The following is a 15,701-nucleotide window of genomic DNA, read 5'->3' on the forward strand; positions in this document are numbered from 1 at the left end:
TAAATTCCTAATTTTTTTTTACAGTTTACAAATCCCTCTGTTTCATTGTTCTTCTTTTCTCCTTCTGGTTTATTAAAAATATTCTAAAAATATTTTTTTTTTAAATTATCTGAAGGTTGCAGAGGAAAACCCCAAAGTGCACAGTGGCTTCGTATTTCATTTTTGGCCATCCCGCTCAGAATAGCCAGAATATAGAGACAGGAGCAGGTAAGGGAGACAAATTCCCTCTTCTTAATTCTTCTGCGGTCTCCCCAACTTTTGCGGCGGAAAACATCCTGTTGTGCAAAGGATAAAGTCACCAGGAGCAAAAACAGGTGGGTAAATCTCGAGTGGGATTCGGTAGACAGAGAGTTCTGTTGAGGCTTGGTGGCTGACAGTTCTCTCGATGTCACAGAGTCAGCAAGGGAATTGAGGCAGGCTGGTTGACTGTTTCAGGCAATTGATGAGCAGCAAAGCACGTGTGTGTGTGTGTGTGTGGTGTCTCAGACATTCGGGGATGAAAATGTACGGTATCAAAGGGCAGATCTTTCAGTGGCTTTCGAAGCAGAGCCTCCCCACAAAGGCACAGTGTACCTCAGCCAATGGCAGAGAACTCCGCTGTCTTTGGACAGGGCGGATCCCTGACGCAAGCCAAATGCTAAGTTTCCCTGGATTTTGCTGTGACCTGGTGAGGAAGGGGAGGGGGATTCTCTGGACCCCATCATACCCTGGGGGTCCAAAGCATTCTGCCACCCCAGAGGCTGGCGAGCCCCATTGCCTGGAGTAGCCCTAAAGCAGAGAGCAGGCAGCCGATTCCCACACAAGCTTGACCTCTACGTCTCTCCTGCGTCCTGAACCAAATGATGGTGGAGGCCACGGGGCCCTTTTTTTATAAAACTCTGGGGCTCCAGGGACCGATTCGCTGTCCGCTACCCACATCGTTGAAACTGGCAGCCTGCTGACTGCCCGAGCGTGAATCCCACCCCCAAAGAAGACCTCTGGGGAGGTTGCCCACCCCTGGGGACGGATAGGAGAGCAGTGTGGGGGAGGCTCCTGGGAGATCCCATCTTCATCAAGCGTGGTTGATCTCCAGCACCCTGGTCTGTTCCTCCAACTCCTGGAACGTCTGCTCCGATTTCTTATCCGGGAGTAAAACCTCCACCGTGTAGCTGATTTTCTTGGCGTAGAGGTAGCTGTAGGTATTGTCAAAACGCAGGACGTCTGTGGGGGCAGAGGAAAGAGGCCGTCACCCAAGGCCAGCCGTTGCATTTTAAGAGGGGCTATGGCCCAAAATCTTTTAAATAAATCTACTGATAAAACAGAAAATAAATCTACTGGGTTTATTAACGTAAGACGCCCCCAACAGAAGTGCAAGAAGGAACTTCAAATATGAAATATGCAAGGGGAGAGAAAGCAAGCAGGTTTCGGCAGAGGCTACTCACAGATGCCAACATCTGGGCAGGTAAGGCTGCCGTCTTCAGGGACCAGGTGTGCATTGTAGCGCTGGTTGGGATACACCTCTGCCATCTCCGCAGCGTGCTGGCGGGCCCCCACTTTGGTCTTCAGGTAGATGCCAAAGCCTATGTCGCCACCATCGGACATAAACTGCCACCTTGAATTCACAGCAGGAAACAAATCAAAGAAGAACATTTAAATAGGAGAGCCCCAATTATTATTATTTTTATTTGGTCTGTCTGTATTTTCATAACGATCCCAACATTGTCAGTTTAGTTTGGGATATTTTGAACATCAGTTTTCCTGTGCTGGTTAATGACTGCAATAGAGTCATTCAATTTCATTTACTATTAAAAGGGGGAAGACCGTTCAGACATTCAAGTTTCCTACTCTCCTCTGCAGTGCTAAAATCCAGGAACATCTGGAGATTCTCAGTCATCCAGGTCACGGTGGTCCCAAAGCTGCTTTTTTCAAAGGGCAACTGAATTTTGTTCTTTTTTTTTCCTTGAAGATGTTTCGCTTCTCATCCAGGAAGCTTCTTCAGTTCTGATTGAACGGTGGGGAGTGGAAGGATTTATATTCTTTGCAGTCATCTGGTCGTTAGTACTCTCTCTGAGAGTCGGTCGTTAGCTCTCTAAGAGTCATTGAGAAACCATGGTAAACTTTCCACAAGTTGATTACCATACCAATTTGCGAACAGAGGGTTTTGAAATTTCTATCTTGCCTTTTTTTTTTTGTATTGTCCTACAGGGTCATGAATGTAGCAGAGAAACGACAGCTTAATAATCTGCAAATAGAGTTGGTAGTTTAAAATTTGTTTGGGCCTGTTGAGCTCTCTGGCCTGGACTGAGGGTATTAATTGGGGTTTTAATTGGTTTTTAACTAAGATTTTTATATTCAAGGTTTAATATAGTCATTTTAATTGTTTTAAGTTTTGTAATTGTGGTATTGTTTCTTTTAAAAAACCTTGTGAACCACCCTGAGTCCTACGGGAGAAGGGCGATGTATAAGTCTAATAAAATAAACTTGTTTTGCAAGGGGTGGGAAACTAATATCGTTGATAGTATATTTATCAGTATTCAGTTGGGGGGGAGGGATAATACGTTATCCCCACCCCGATAGGTGTTGGTGTTTTTTTTAATGCACGTTTTTAAATGTCTTGCTTGGTGTGCATTTTGTTTGTGTGAGAAAAAATATTTGGAGTTTTAACTTCTTTTTTTTAAAAATAATAATAATAGGCTGGGGGAAAAAAATGTGAGAAGAATCTGGGTTCAGAATCTGGCCAGCCCTGGAGTTCCCTGGGTGTTCCTGACCTGCCCCTTCTCCGCCATCCTATCTGGCAGGTGTAAAAGGTATGAAGCGAAGGTGCAAGAAGGACCAGCGTGTCCATCTCACCGAGGTCTCTGAAGGCCTCTAAAGCCTCCGTCTTCTCCCCCCACCCCCTATGCTGCCAAGGGGGAACCTACCTCAGGACGCAGCTTGGGAAGAGGATCTCGTATTCCAGCTGCTGGGAAGACCCCCGGTTGACCGTTAGTGAATGCTCATACTGTTGTTTCAGCTGATCTTGCACGTAGTATTTTTGGGGGACGTCACCACCAAAGCATATCTAGAACACAGAACGTTATCTGTGAAGCGGAGAGCATGAAATCCTATCTCAGTGTTTTGTTTTGGTTTTCAACCTTGGCAATTTTAAGATGTCCAGACCTCAAATGCCCAGAATTCCCCAGACTGGTATTCTGGGAGTTGAAGCCCACCCATCTTAAAAATGGCCAAGTCTCATTTATGGCCTGTTCCAGAACGTTTAGCGGCCACGCTTTCCGACTGCCAGGGGCTAATTTTGCAAAGGTTTCTGGTTTCAGGGTGGCCGATAAATATTCAGTACCTTGGATTCACATTTGGGGTTTCCATCAGGGTCCGTGAGGGTCCCCCCATATATCATGGGAATCTCTGCGGGGTCAATATATTTCTGCAAGTCTTCCTTCCAATTTGCTAGAAAAAAAAGAAAAAAAAAGATGCTCTTTTTAATAGGTGACTTGCTTTTGGCTGCCGTGTCACTCCAAAACATTTTGAACATTTACAAAATCATACCGAAGAACCAAAACATAAAAAAAAATGCCTAAAAGGACAATTGTAACCTTAGCTGACATAGCAAGATTTTAAATATTCCTATTTAGAGCCTTGTTTTATGCAGAAATGACGTACTAGGAACTACATTGTTAATATAACTTTTAAAAAAGGTCATAAAAGGTCTTTTGTCTGAATTTTGCTGAATCCACCCCCTTTTTTTTCTTCTTGCTAGCAATCAAAGAATCAGTAACGACGCAACCCACCTCCTAAGATAATTAACTTCTTGCGAGTGTCTTCACTCAGAATGTGTTTCACCATATTGTAAGCTACGGGGAATAGTTTCGGAGCTGTATAATGTGCAGGAAAAACAAATGAGGGTTATGTCAAGAGATAAATGACATTTTTTCCCCCTCCAAACCAAATGCATGCTTCAACAGGGAAGGACTGATGCTCACCTTTAATGACAAATAAATGTTTAAGGCACTCAGGGAAATTGTCTTCGAACATGCCAAGAAGCTGGAAGTGTGGACAAAGAATTAAGTTGCAATAGTTTACAGTATGGTAGACCATGGATTTAAACCTAATGCATCCTAACAACAGGATTCAAAAGCCGAAGTGGGACATTCAGAATATAATGAATGTCCCCTTGAAGCTGTGTGGACTTCAACTCCCAGAATTCCTCAGCCACCATGTTTTAAGCTACGTAGACTTCAATTCATCAGCCAGAATGTTTTAAGAGCGTTTCTCGACCTCAGTCACTCTAAGATGGCTGGCTGGGGAATTCTGGGAGCTGAAGTCCACACACAGGTCGAGAAATATTAAGAAATGTGGACTTCAGCTCCCAGAATTCCTCAAACAGAAGCTTTAAGATGTGTGGACTTCAACACCCAGAACGTGTGGCTAATGTTGAGAAATTATGTTGATAATCAGGAAAAATTCTCCGTGCAGGAGACACGAACCTCTTTGCCCATCTCACCTCTATGTAGACTTCAACAGCTGGCTTCCAGAGGTGCTTCAAACCAAGCCCTTCAAAATCATAAATCATGACGATAGTTTCAATTCTTCTCCCCAGCTTAAGAAAAAGAGAGGAAGGGGGAAGAGAGAGAGATTGCGGGGGGGGGAGGAATTAAAGACAACAAATAGAAACAGCAGCAGTCACATTTTTATCCCTAAAGCTTTGAACAGAACCACAGAGTTGGGAGGGACCCTGGAGGTCTTCTAGTCCAACCCCCTGCTCAAGCAGGGGAAGCTAGACCATTTCAGACAAGTGACTGTCTAGCCCAGGGGTCGGCAACCTCGGCTCTTTTATGACTCGTGGACTTCAACTCCCAGAATTCCTGAGCCAGCATAGCATAGCTGACTCAGGAATTCTGGGAGTTGAAGTCCACGAGTCATAAAAGAGCCGAGGTTGCCGACCCCTGGTCTAGCCTCTTCTTAAAAACCTCCAGTGATGGAGCGCCCACGATTTCTGGAGGCCAGCTGTTGCACTGGTTAATTGTCCTCACTGTTAGGAAGTTTCTCCTTAATTCCAGGTTGCTTCCCGCCATTGTTTCTTGTCTTGCTTTCCGGCATTTTGGAAAGTTGGTTGACCCCCACCCCCCTCTTCTTTGTGTAGCCCCTTAGATACTGGAACGCTGCTGTCGCGTCACCCCTATTCCTTTCCTCATCAGACTAGACACATCCAGTTCCTGCAGCCCTTCCACATATGTTCTAGCCTCCAGATGCCTTTTGATCAGGCACCCTGGAATTTGTATTCAGTTTTACTTTACACTGAACAGGTTCCATGGCCGGGGAGGGGGGAAAAAATTCAGAACGTCTGGATCGCAGCCTCTGTCTCCTGTCTTACCTTTTGGGTCTGACTGTCGCAGCTCTCCCTCAAAACCTCGCAGTCCTGGAATTTATTTTTGAGCAGATCCTGTTTCGAAGCAGAGTAGAGCAGCCCTTTGGGGTCGAGGGTCCCAATGATCTCGTAGCAAACTGGGCAGCCGTCCCGATCAAAGCCACATATGCCTCCAGCCATGTACTTCTGGATAACCTGAGAGAAGCCGAGGGCAAAAGTGAGAAGGGCCAGTCTCCAAGTGATGGACCTAGCCCAGGGGTAGGCAACCTCGGCTCTTTTATGACTCATGGACTTCAACTCCCAGAATTCCTGAGCCAGCCATGCTAAGGGGAAAGGGAGAGGTTTCCAAGCTGAGCCGTGCTGGCTCAGGAATTCTGGGAGTTGAAGTCCATGAGTCATAAAAGAGCCGAGGTTGCCTACCCCTGGGCTACCCCTGGGCTAGCCAAACAATGCCGAAAAACATCTGACCCAGTGAACAGGATGGCAACACTTCTGAGGCGACCAAGATGGTGCACCCTGGAAGCTGAGAGACGGGGGAGAGCGTACCATTTTTGGGAGGAACCGGCATCCCCGGAGATCACCTGAGACTCACCTCTGGGGCTTTCCATTCCTTTATGTGGTCAGAATCCAAATACTTGCGTACCTGCACATGCTGTTCGCCAAGAAAACGAGAGAACAAGCCACATAAGTGGGGAGAAAGAGAATGTTTGCGTCAGCCTCACTACAGGTATCCCTCAGGTTACAATCCTAACGGAGCCTGCCGCTTACGACTGTTCAGTCGTAATGTCGTAAAGCAGTGTATCTTTCTTGGTTTGGGGAGACTGACACACACGAACAAAAACAAACAAATCCAGGCTAGCCTAGAAGCACAGCCTTGTAAAATGAGCAGTTTGCTGGGTGTCCCTTGTCCTACGACGTGCATAAATAATAATAATAATAAGCCGAGCGAGTTGCCTCTTACCTTCCTGAGCATGGCTTCCGACTTCTGCAGGTCAAAACACCGGGCTGAAAAGAAGATCACGACGGTTAGGGATAGAAACGCCACACCGGACCGTGCCAGAGTCACCGATGTGGCATTGTTGTGAGAGTTCCCACCCCTTTCGGTAGGAAGAGTTCTTCCATTGATCGAGTCCGACAGCTAGGTTTGAACCCAGGTCCAACAAGAGGAATCATTTGCCACTTTGATTTACCTTTTGTTGAGCTTCCCCTTGGCTCACTTTAATCCCCTTAAATGGCAGCCTTGCCCAGACTCACTCTGGCTAGTGAGACAGGCAGCATATAAATTCCTCAGGCAGCAAACTCAGCCAGATTTGAAGGAAACATTTTCCTTTTGAGTGATATTATCTCTTGCCTTTTTGCAGAGTTGCATAACCGTGATTTGAAAAAAAAAACAAAAAAAACAACTGCCTGGCTCATGCGCTAATTAAAATTAAACCTAGACTGCAACTGTGGCTCACGTCCAAAGATCTGTTTTTAATTGCACCCTGGGGGCCGGAAAAACGACTCCATTTAACAGCTTTGACACTGGCCAAAAAGCATCTGTCCTGTCCCAGATTTGCCTGGGCTTGTGGCATTCTGCAACTGACGCTTCTTATCTGATCACCATTCAGAGGCCCGGTAAAGAAATGCAAGGCCACTTGGCTCCTTGTCCAGAATGGGTTGCCATCCCAAAATGGCAGGCTGAAAACATTTCCACGCTTCTTAAGAACTCAAGGAATGTCTTTGGCTTTCCCAGTTTCTCCTAACTTCCATCCCGGGACGAATCTGACCCTAACCTATGATTTACTCATTCTTGTAAATTGGCAGGATTCTTTTTTCTCTCTCCGTGTAGATGCATGCATCCGAATTAAGACTGTGTTCTTTCTCTGTGTCGTGTGTGTGTGTGTGTGTGTGTGTGTGTGCATAATCATTTGTCGGGTTTATGTAGTGTATCTTGGAGTTGGTTACCCTTTGAGAGCTGAATGTAGCTCGGCAGTGGGCTGGGGCCCGGGGGGTGAGGACCCCAGCTCTAAGTGTTTCCCATTAAGTGGTCCTGCTTTGACATCTGGATCATCTTTGCAATGGGAGCGTAGCTTCCCACGGCTGAAGTTTCCGTTCCCGATTGATTCTGTGCCCTCAGAAGTATTGCCACGGAAAATACACCCAGCTTGCTACAAACACGATGCAAATTTCTTTCTTACCTCGGAGCCATTTCAACAAGTAGTAATCATCCTGAACCGGAAGACCCGGTAAGATATCTTGGATATTCTCACGGAACTATAGAACAAGGGGCGGGGAGAGAAATGGGGGGCGGTGATTTACATTCAAGTTACAATCTTTCATTTCTTGCTCAAGCCTCTTAATGTTTTCATGGAAATCAGTCAAAATAAAATAGTGGTTAGATTTGCACGGCAGATCAGGCTATCCCGAAGGTATATAATTCATTTGTAACTCGCAGCGGAGGGAAAGTCAAAGAAAACTGCCAGTGACGGGAAGGTTGGGAAGCAAAGGGCGTACTTTTCAATGGTAGGGGCACCAAGTCCCAGTAGCCCTGGTGGCAGAGTGGTTAGAATGCAGTATGGCAGGCTAATTCTGCCGACTGCCAGCAGTTCAATCCCGGCTCAAGGTTGACTAAGCCTTCCATCCTTCCAAGGTCAGTAAAATGAGGATCCAGATTGTTGGGGGCAAGAGGCTGACTCTGTAAACCGCTTAGAGAGGGCTGTAAAGCACTATGGAGTGGTATATAAATCTAGGTGCTATTGCTGTCTCCTGGTGATGCCTAAGGTGGGACTAGAACTCACCATCTCCTGGTTTCTAGCCCGGCGTTTTCACTACTAAACCACCGGTCTACTGGACGCTGCAGTCACGAAGGAATATGAGCATGTGTGGACCAATCCTTCGTGACACGAAGCTGCATGTGTGAACGCAGCCCAGGGATTGTGGAATGGGAGTGAGCCTGGATATCAAAATGCACTTAATCCGATTTAATCACACCCCTGGTTGCTATGGAAAACATCCCACACATTAAATGAGGTTATTCTAGTTCAGTTCCTCTTGGTTTCATCTTATCGCGCAAGATCTTTACAAGGTCATAATCTTCTAGATGCAGGCAAACATTGTGATACCTTGAGCCTATTATCACTTTCGGCTCTATACATTTCTTCTAATGCCACCTTTTACCTGTGCATTAAAAAGGAGTGTCTCAATGCCAGCAGGAACCAATTGATCAATAAAAATCAGGTCAGGAGAAACGGTTTGGAAGCACCAATCGCCAGAAAAAAAAATGGCTTTTATCTTTAAATGCACTTTTTAATTTTGAAAGCCTGGCCTTTTTTTGCAAAGCAAAGCCCCGCAGATTTTATATATTTTTTTTAGCTCAGCGATCTCACCGAGGTGGAAAAATTGAAGAAGGGATTTCTCTTATCCATTTGTGCTCTGAATGGAAAAGTAGGGATAGCGCTAATGCATTAATAAAGTCCCCTCCTATTTGAAAAAAATATATTCGCCTCCTCAAGAAAAAGAGATATGAAGGTCATACAGGGCAACGTGGAACAACTGGCCACATTGACCAAGCCACCATATGGTGAAGGTACTGACACCCTGCGCGCCCCCCAATCAAAATGGGTCATTGACTCAAAATTATACCCCAAATTGGATTATTCAGCCAGAAGGGATGAAACCTGGTTTAACCTGGAAGGACAAAAAGGGAGAGGCCACGGAACCTAAGAAATTAGGAAGGATTAGGGGTACCATGATAGCCGTCTTCCGGTACCTGAAGGGCTGCCACAGAGAAGAGGGGATTGAATTAATCCGCAAAGCACCTGAGGACAGGATGAGAAGTAATGAGTGGAAGTTTCTTAAAGACAGATACAGCCTAGAAATGAGCAAGGATTTCCTGACAGTGAGAACAATCAACCGGTGGAACGTCTTGCCTCCAGAAGTTATGGCTGCTTCATCGATGGAGGCTTTTAAGAAGAGATCGGACAGCCCCTTGTCTAGAATTCTATTATAGGGTCTCCCTGCTTAACCAGGGGGGGTCAGACTAGAAAACCTCCAAAGTCCCTTCCAACTCGAGTTATTCTGTTATTGCCCATGGCATGAACCTGATACTTAAATGCTCATCCGATGAAAAGAGTAACAAAGGAACCTCACACACAACTTGGGCAAAGAGACAATTTGGAGGCATAACTTGGTGCAGAATGCAGCCGCGCGAGTTGTGATGGGAGTCTCCCGATACTCCCATGTAACGCCTCTTCTCCGCGAGCTGCATTGGCTTCCAGTTGCCCTCCGGGTGAGATTCAAGGTGCCGGTGATGACCTATAAAGCCCTAAATGGCTTGGGTCCGGGATATTTGAGGGAGCACCTGCTGCCAGCGTCAATTTCCCATCGTCCTGTGCGCTCCCACAGGGAGGGCCTCCTCCGGTCAAGGATTGCCGACGGGCGATCCACAGGGGGAGGGCGTTCTCTGTGGGCGTGCCTGCCCTATGGAATCAACTGCCAACGGAACTCCGGACTGCCCCCGACCTTCGTTCATTTCGCCGGGACCTAAAAACCTGGCTCTTTGAGCTATCTGGTCTGGACTGAGGAGTTTAATGTTTTTAAATTGTGATTTTAATTTTTGCGGCTAGACTAAATTTAATTTAATTTTATATTGGATTGTTTTTAAATTTTGCCTTGTAAACCGCCCTGAGTCCTTTGGGAATAGGGCGGTATATAAACCGAATAAATAAATAAATAAATAAATAAATAAAATAACTGGACCCTCAAACAGAAGCCACATAGATAAGTGAGATCAGTGTTTTGCAACCCTGGCAATTAAAAAGTCTGGATTTCAGCTCTATGCTAGCTGGGCGTTGTAGTTCACATGTCTTAAGTTGCCAAGCTTTGAGAAACACGGAGTGGAATAATCTCGTAAGATGAAATGCGATGAATTCTCTTCTGGTTAAGAACAGGTGTTGGAAAGAGAGAGAAGCAGGCAGGGGGGAAAAAGTGGGCAACCTCAGCAAAAAGCATTTCGCAAAGGACTCTCCAGAGTACAAAGGTTGGGGCAGCCCAGAACCATCCTTACCAATCAACCAGGCTGAATGGAAGGGTCAATAACCTGGACTAAATTCTTTACACACACACACACAAAGAATTTAATCCAGATTTCTGGCTTCCCCACAAAGCCAGGTAGAGCAGAAACACGCATGGATATCCATTTTCCTTCTAGAAGCCATGCACAACATAGGGGAAATAATGCTTTTTTTAAAAAAAAAATACTTTTTATTTTGATGTGAAAAGATTTCTTTTTAAATAAAATAAAATAAAAATAAAGCATATCATTACAGATGCTGCTGGCTGGGGAATTCTGGGAGATGAAGTCCACATCTCTTAAAGTGGCTGATGCTGTGTAACCTGAGTGGCATCCAATAAATTGATTCCCCCGACCTCCTTTGCCTTTTCAGCCCACCAAGGGAGCAAATCCATCGGTCTCGTTTCGTTCTTAAGAGGCACAACTGCCAGACTCAGCAACGAAGTGTGTAGATGCAGTTGCCCTGGTTGCCAAGTCCCAGGATAGCTCACTTTCTCTGCCCAGTTGCCCAGGCAACCCCATTCCCCGGGCAGAGACGCCGATTCCTGCATGGCAGGTACCTGGGGTCAAAGGGAGGGTGATACACCTGTACAGGTAGTTCTCACAGCTACAATTGAGCCCAACAATTTCCATTGTTAAGCTTGTTTAAAGATGGCATGTTATGTCAACACAACCATTGTGGCGTGCGTCCTCTGTCCTTGGCGCTTAGCATGTAAGCTGAACCCGGTTCTTGGGCTTTAGTGCAAATCTCATTGTAATCCCTTCAAATATGAAAGCTGAGAGGTAGGTGCCACGCAAGGGTTGGACTGCCTCCCCTTAGCCTCAAGACGGATGGATCAGCTGGCTGAAGAGCCTTAAGCAGGCAGGCAAAGCCTTGTTTTTAATCCAAACAGCCGTACTCACACAACAGACTGAAAGAGCCATGTGTTACCTAACGAATTAAGCCCAGTTATCTGCATTCAGCATGGACCCAAGCTGATTTTAAAAAAAAAAACAACCCCAGGTTAAATTGGTTTAACAAGGTTAAACTGTGATTGCCCATTTTTGGGGATCGCAGAGTTGCGCAGATTCTCTCGATGTTGTGTCACAACAGAAACAATGGAGATTGCACTATCAGAGAAAGAGATTGTTATAGCCTGCTCTGCAGTGTCAATCTGAGTCTTAGAGGAAGATAGCGGCTGTACGCGGTTAACCAGGATTAAGGCGAAACATGTTGTGTGAATCCGACTGGCCATCTGCTTCCACCCTGAAAGAAGCCAGGATGCTTAAAGAGCAAAACACCCTGGCATGGGAGGGTGCAATCTCATTGCCTCATTTACAGTAGGAAAGGAAACTGAGTGCCAGCAAATTACTGTCTACTGGGGCAGCCACTAACTTTAGAAACACCATCCCAAAATGAGGGAGCTAGTTTCAACTTGCTAGGGAGATTCCCTCAGTACGCAGATGTGAATCTGTTTATCCATTTTTAAAATCCCCAAATGGGCCTTTTTGGAATGCTTCTGTTTCTGCATTTGCTACAGGAAACCAACATTCCCCCCCCCAAAAGCAGGAATCCTGGGAGTTGAAGCCCACACATCTTCAAACTCCCAAGGTTGAGAAGTACTGAATATCAAATACAGAATAACAGAGTTGGAAGCAACCTTACAGGTCTTCTAGTCCAACCCCCTGGTCAAGCAGGAAATCTTATACCAACCTAGACAAATGGGTCTCCAATCGCCTCATTAAAAACCTCCAACGCCCTAAAAAGGACCCAGAACTTCCTAAAGGGAAAGAATGTTCAGTTCACAGGGAGAAGAATGCACTGCAAGGGCGCAAAAAATAGATCAAGCTTAGTCAAATGTTGAGCTTGGTCACTCAACAGCGAAAAACGATGAAGCGGGCACGGCAGCACCTGTATTTTCTGCGTCGCATGAGAAAAGCACATCTTCCTTCCCCCATCCTGGCCACTTTCTACAGAGGCACGATCGAGAGCATCCTGTCATACGGCACCACAGTCTGGTTTGGAAGCATCCCTGCTTCGGACAGGAAGGCGGTGCAGAGAGTGGTGAGGACGGCAGAAAAGATCATTGGCAGTTTCCAGGACATGGTACAGAAGCGTTGCTTGAGCAAGGTCCGCAGGATTGTCTGGCACGCTACACATCCTCTCCACGACCTGTTTTCCTTGTTACCTTCTGGGAGGAAGGGGCTTTGTGGTATGCGAAGCAGAACTTCCAGATTCAGCCACCATTTTGTTCCATACAGTATCAACCTCCTGAACTCTCAAACTTCCTCCTTCCGCTACGTGTTCAAAATGGGCTGTGATGAATATTTATATGGATACACACGCATGGTTGTACACACAGCACGGGTGTATGTGTGTGATGCATTCGTACAGGTAGATATATATACTTTCTTTTTGAGAGCAGGCAACAGAGTTTCATTTCTAATGCGGGCCAGTAAAAAAAATGACAATAAAGGTTATCTTATCTAAGAGTAATCAGTTTTGCACCCTGCCTTAGGCGTGATTAAGTCCAGCATGCACAAGGATGAAGGATGAGCATGTTCCTGCAAAGGAAAGGGCAGCCATATTTCCCAATTCCCTTCCTTTCTTTAAAAAGAAAGAAAGAAAGAAAGAAAGAAAGAAAGAAAGAAAGAAAGAAAGAAAGAAAGAAAGAAAGAAAGAAAGAAAGAAAGAAAGAAATGCTCTTGGGAGACAGTTGGGAGAGAGTCCAAGCCAAGATTTGCATCAAACCTTCACCTCCTCTGAAGGTGCCTCCTTCCCAGGCACCTTTGATAGCAACAGCGCTTAGATTTGTATACCACTTCATAGTGCTTTGAAGGCAATCTCAAAGTGGGGCCACTTCATTGCGCAAATCCCTTCTTGTCCACCCTTTGGAGATGTGGGGAAATGGCGCTTTCTCGTGGTGGCGGTGGTTGATTCGTGCCTCGAATTATGTAGGAATCACTCTTGGAAACCAAAGACCTTTAACCCCACTGTCCAGGCCTGGTGTGAGCTGCCCGCTGGGTGAATGACCTGCGCTGTGCCAGGTGCTCACCGCTGAGGTCTAACTACAACTACCATGGCCCCGGCTGAGAGGGCGCTCCTCTCTTACCTACAGGCAAGTCCCGGATCTGTCTTCACTTCTGCCCCCTCCCCTGCACTTCAAAGCAAGAACCCTGCAAGGGAGATCCAGGTCCTCTCTCCAGAATGCGTGCGCTGCAAATGGGATCCAGCCACAAGGCCGAAAACTTGGAAGAACAAAGCTCCAGTCCCGGTGACCAACTCAGATTGGATCCTGCAGCATTATTAACCCGGGGAAACGTATTCACCTTCCCTCCTGAGTTACTGGACAACCCTTCGTCTGAAATGGTACAGGCTTTCCTGCCTGAGCAGGGGGTAGGACTAGAAGACCTCCAAGGTCCCTCCCAACTCTGTTATCCTATATCCTATCCTATCCCATCCTACCCTATCCTACTGTACTATCCGCGGTCCCGCTCCCTGGAGAGGCGAGTGGAAACTTGCACGCGAAGGATCAAGCTGCGCGGCGCGGCGAGCGCTACGGGCAAGGGCGCCGGCGAGGGTCCCCGGCACGAAGCCGGCTTGGTGAGTCGGCAGATCGAGAGAAGCCCAGATGCAGCCCCGCCACCCACTCCTAGAGCTACTCCTGGCTGGGGCTGAGCGGCTCTGGAGTCCCGCAGGCTTTGCGTAAAGAGCCTTTGCGTAAAGAGCCTCTGCACGCCTGGCTCGGGCAAGGGAGCCTCGCTGCGCGGATCCCGGGCGGGCAAGCGAACGGGGGGGGGGCACGGTCGGAGTGTGTGTGTGGGGGGGGGGGGCTTCTTCTTTGCCAGGGAGGGGAAGGCAGGGCAGGGGCTCCGCTCACCTGGGCCAGCGCCGCCTCCTGCTTGGCGCTCAGGTCGCCGACGTGCCCGCTCATGGTCCCCGCGTCAGCTGGCTTCGGGCTGCCGGGCCCCGTCGGCTTTCAGCGGCAGCGAGTGGGCGGGTCACGCCCCCTCCCCTCCCCTCCTCTCCCCTCCCCGGGAAAACGCCCCGCGCCCTCGGAGGGGAGGGGGCAGGAGGAGGAGGAGGAGGAGGAGGAGGAGGAAGAGGAGCTTCAGGGGCTGGGGAACTACTACTCCCACGAGGCATCCTTGGTGCCCTCTGAGCTGGCTTGTTTTCTAGCAGACGTTTCGTGACCCAAACTAGGCAACGCCATCAGTGCTAGAAGAGAATGGGGGGGAGGAGGAGGAGGAGGAGGACCATGGGGTCCCGGGCGCTCTCTGAGCTTGCTTCTTTTCTTGCAGACGTTTCATGACCTAACTAGGTAACATCATCAATTCTACTGCAATGCAGTGCTAGCTCTGATGATGTCACCTAGTTGGGTGATGAAAGGTCTGCAAGAAAACAAGCAAGCTCAGAGAGCAAGCTCAAGGACCCCACAACCCTCCTCCTCCTCCTCCTCCTCTTTGTAACTCTTCTAGCACTGATGATATTCCCTAGTTGGGTCACGGAAACGTCTGCAAGAAACCGAGCAAGCGCAGAGAGCGCCCAGCACTCCTGACGTCAACCCTGAGCTACAAACGTTCTCCTTTTTGTAGGACTACTGCTTCCAGCAGCCCTGCCAGCAGTGCCAATGGGAGAAGAATTCTGGGAGTCGTAGTAACTGGCTCCTGGATTGAGAGGGACGGGCTCACAGGGCAAAGGAGGAATGGGGGTGGGGGTGGGTGGGCTGTGTTTGGCTAAAGGCCGCCAGAATCCATAAATGACTCTGCTGTCCTGCAGAGATGGAAGGATGATGTGTCGTCCTGTTGTAATCAGCTCCTAGCAACCACCTAGACAGGTATTCTCCAGGGTGAGCTGTCCCTAGCTTGCTCCGTCAGATCTTCCAACGGTGCCCCCATCTCCCCCCAAACTGACTCCTTCCACCTGGTCCTTGGTCATCCTCTTCTCCTTTTTCCTTCCTTCCACTTTTCCTAGCCCCAGAGCTTTTCCAGAGAGCTACGTCATGGCCGATAGCTATCAAGGAACTTTGTTTGATCAGCTTGGATGTCCTCCTGAGGTGAAAAGCTGGCAAGGTTATGTCCAGGGCTGGGTAGGCAGGGGGCGAGGCGGAAGCTTTGTGACTGGAAGACGTTGGAGAACATAATAGAAGTCCTGGCTGGGCAACTTGGCAGGCTGGATCAAGTTGCATTCCATCCAGCTCTTCTTACCTAACTGATCCCCTGAGTGTTGACATAGCACTTAGAGCGGTGCTTCTCAAGCTTGGCAAGTTGAAGACGGGTGGACTTCAACTCCCAGAATTCCCCAGCCAGTCAGATCCCACAAGAACA

At 47.6% G+C, this 15,701-nt stretch overlaps 1 protein-coding gene across 1 annotated transcript; it reads right to left on the minus strand.

Moving 5' to 3' along the window:
• Positions 1-18: 18 nt before the first annotated feature.
• SEC14L2 (SEC14 like lipid binding 2) lies at positions 19-14,365 on the minus strand. Its single transcript, XM_083373940.1, has 12 exons — positions 14,255-14,365; positions 7,522-7,597; positions 6,303-6,346; positions 5,934-5,993; positions 5,348-5,536; positions 4,478-4,573; positions 3,957-4,017; positions 3,765-3,848; positions 3,317-3,423; positions 2,901-3,040; positions 1,422-1,591; positions 19-1,200 (listed from the first exon to the last, which is right to left on the minus strand). The coding sequence occupies exons 1-12, from the start codon at positions 14,306-14,308 to the stop codon at positions 1,052-1,054; spliced, it is 1,230 nt and encodes a 409-aa protein (XP_083230066.1). The 5' UTR covers positions 14,309-14,365; the 3' UTR covers positions 19-1,051.
• Positions 14,366-15,701: the final 1,336 nt, after the last annotated feature.

The sequence above is a fragment of the Vipera ursinii genome (genome assembly GCF_947247035.1).
Source record: "Vipera ursinii genome assembly, chromosome: 14".
NCBI lineage: Eukaryota > Metazoa > Chordata > Lepidosauria > Squamata > Viperidae > Vipera > Vipera ursinii.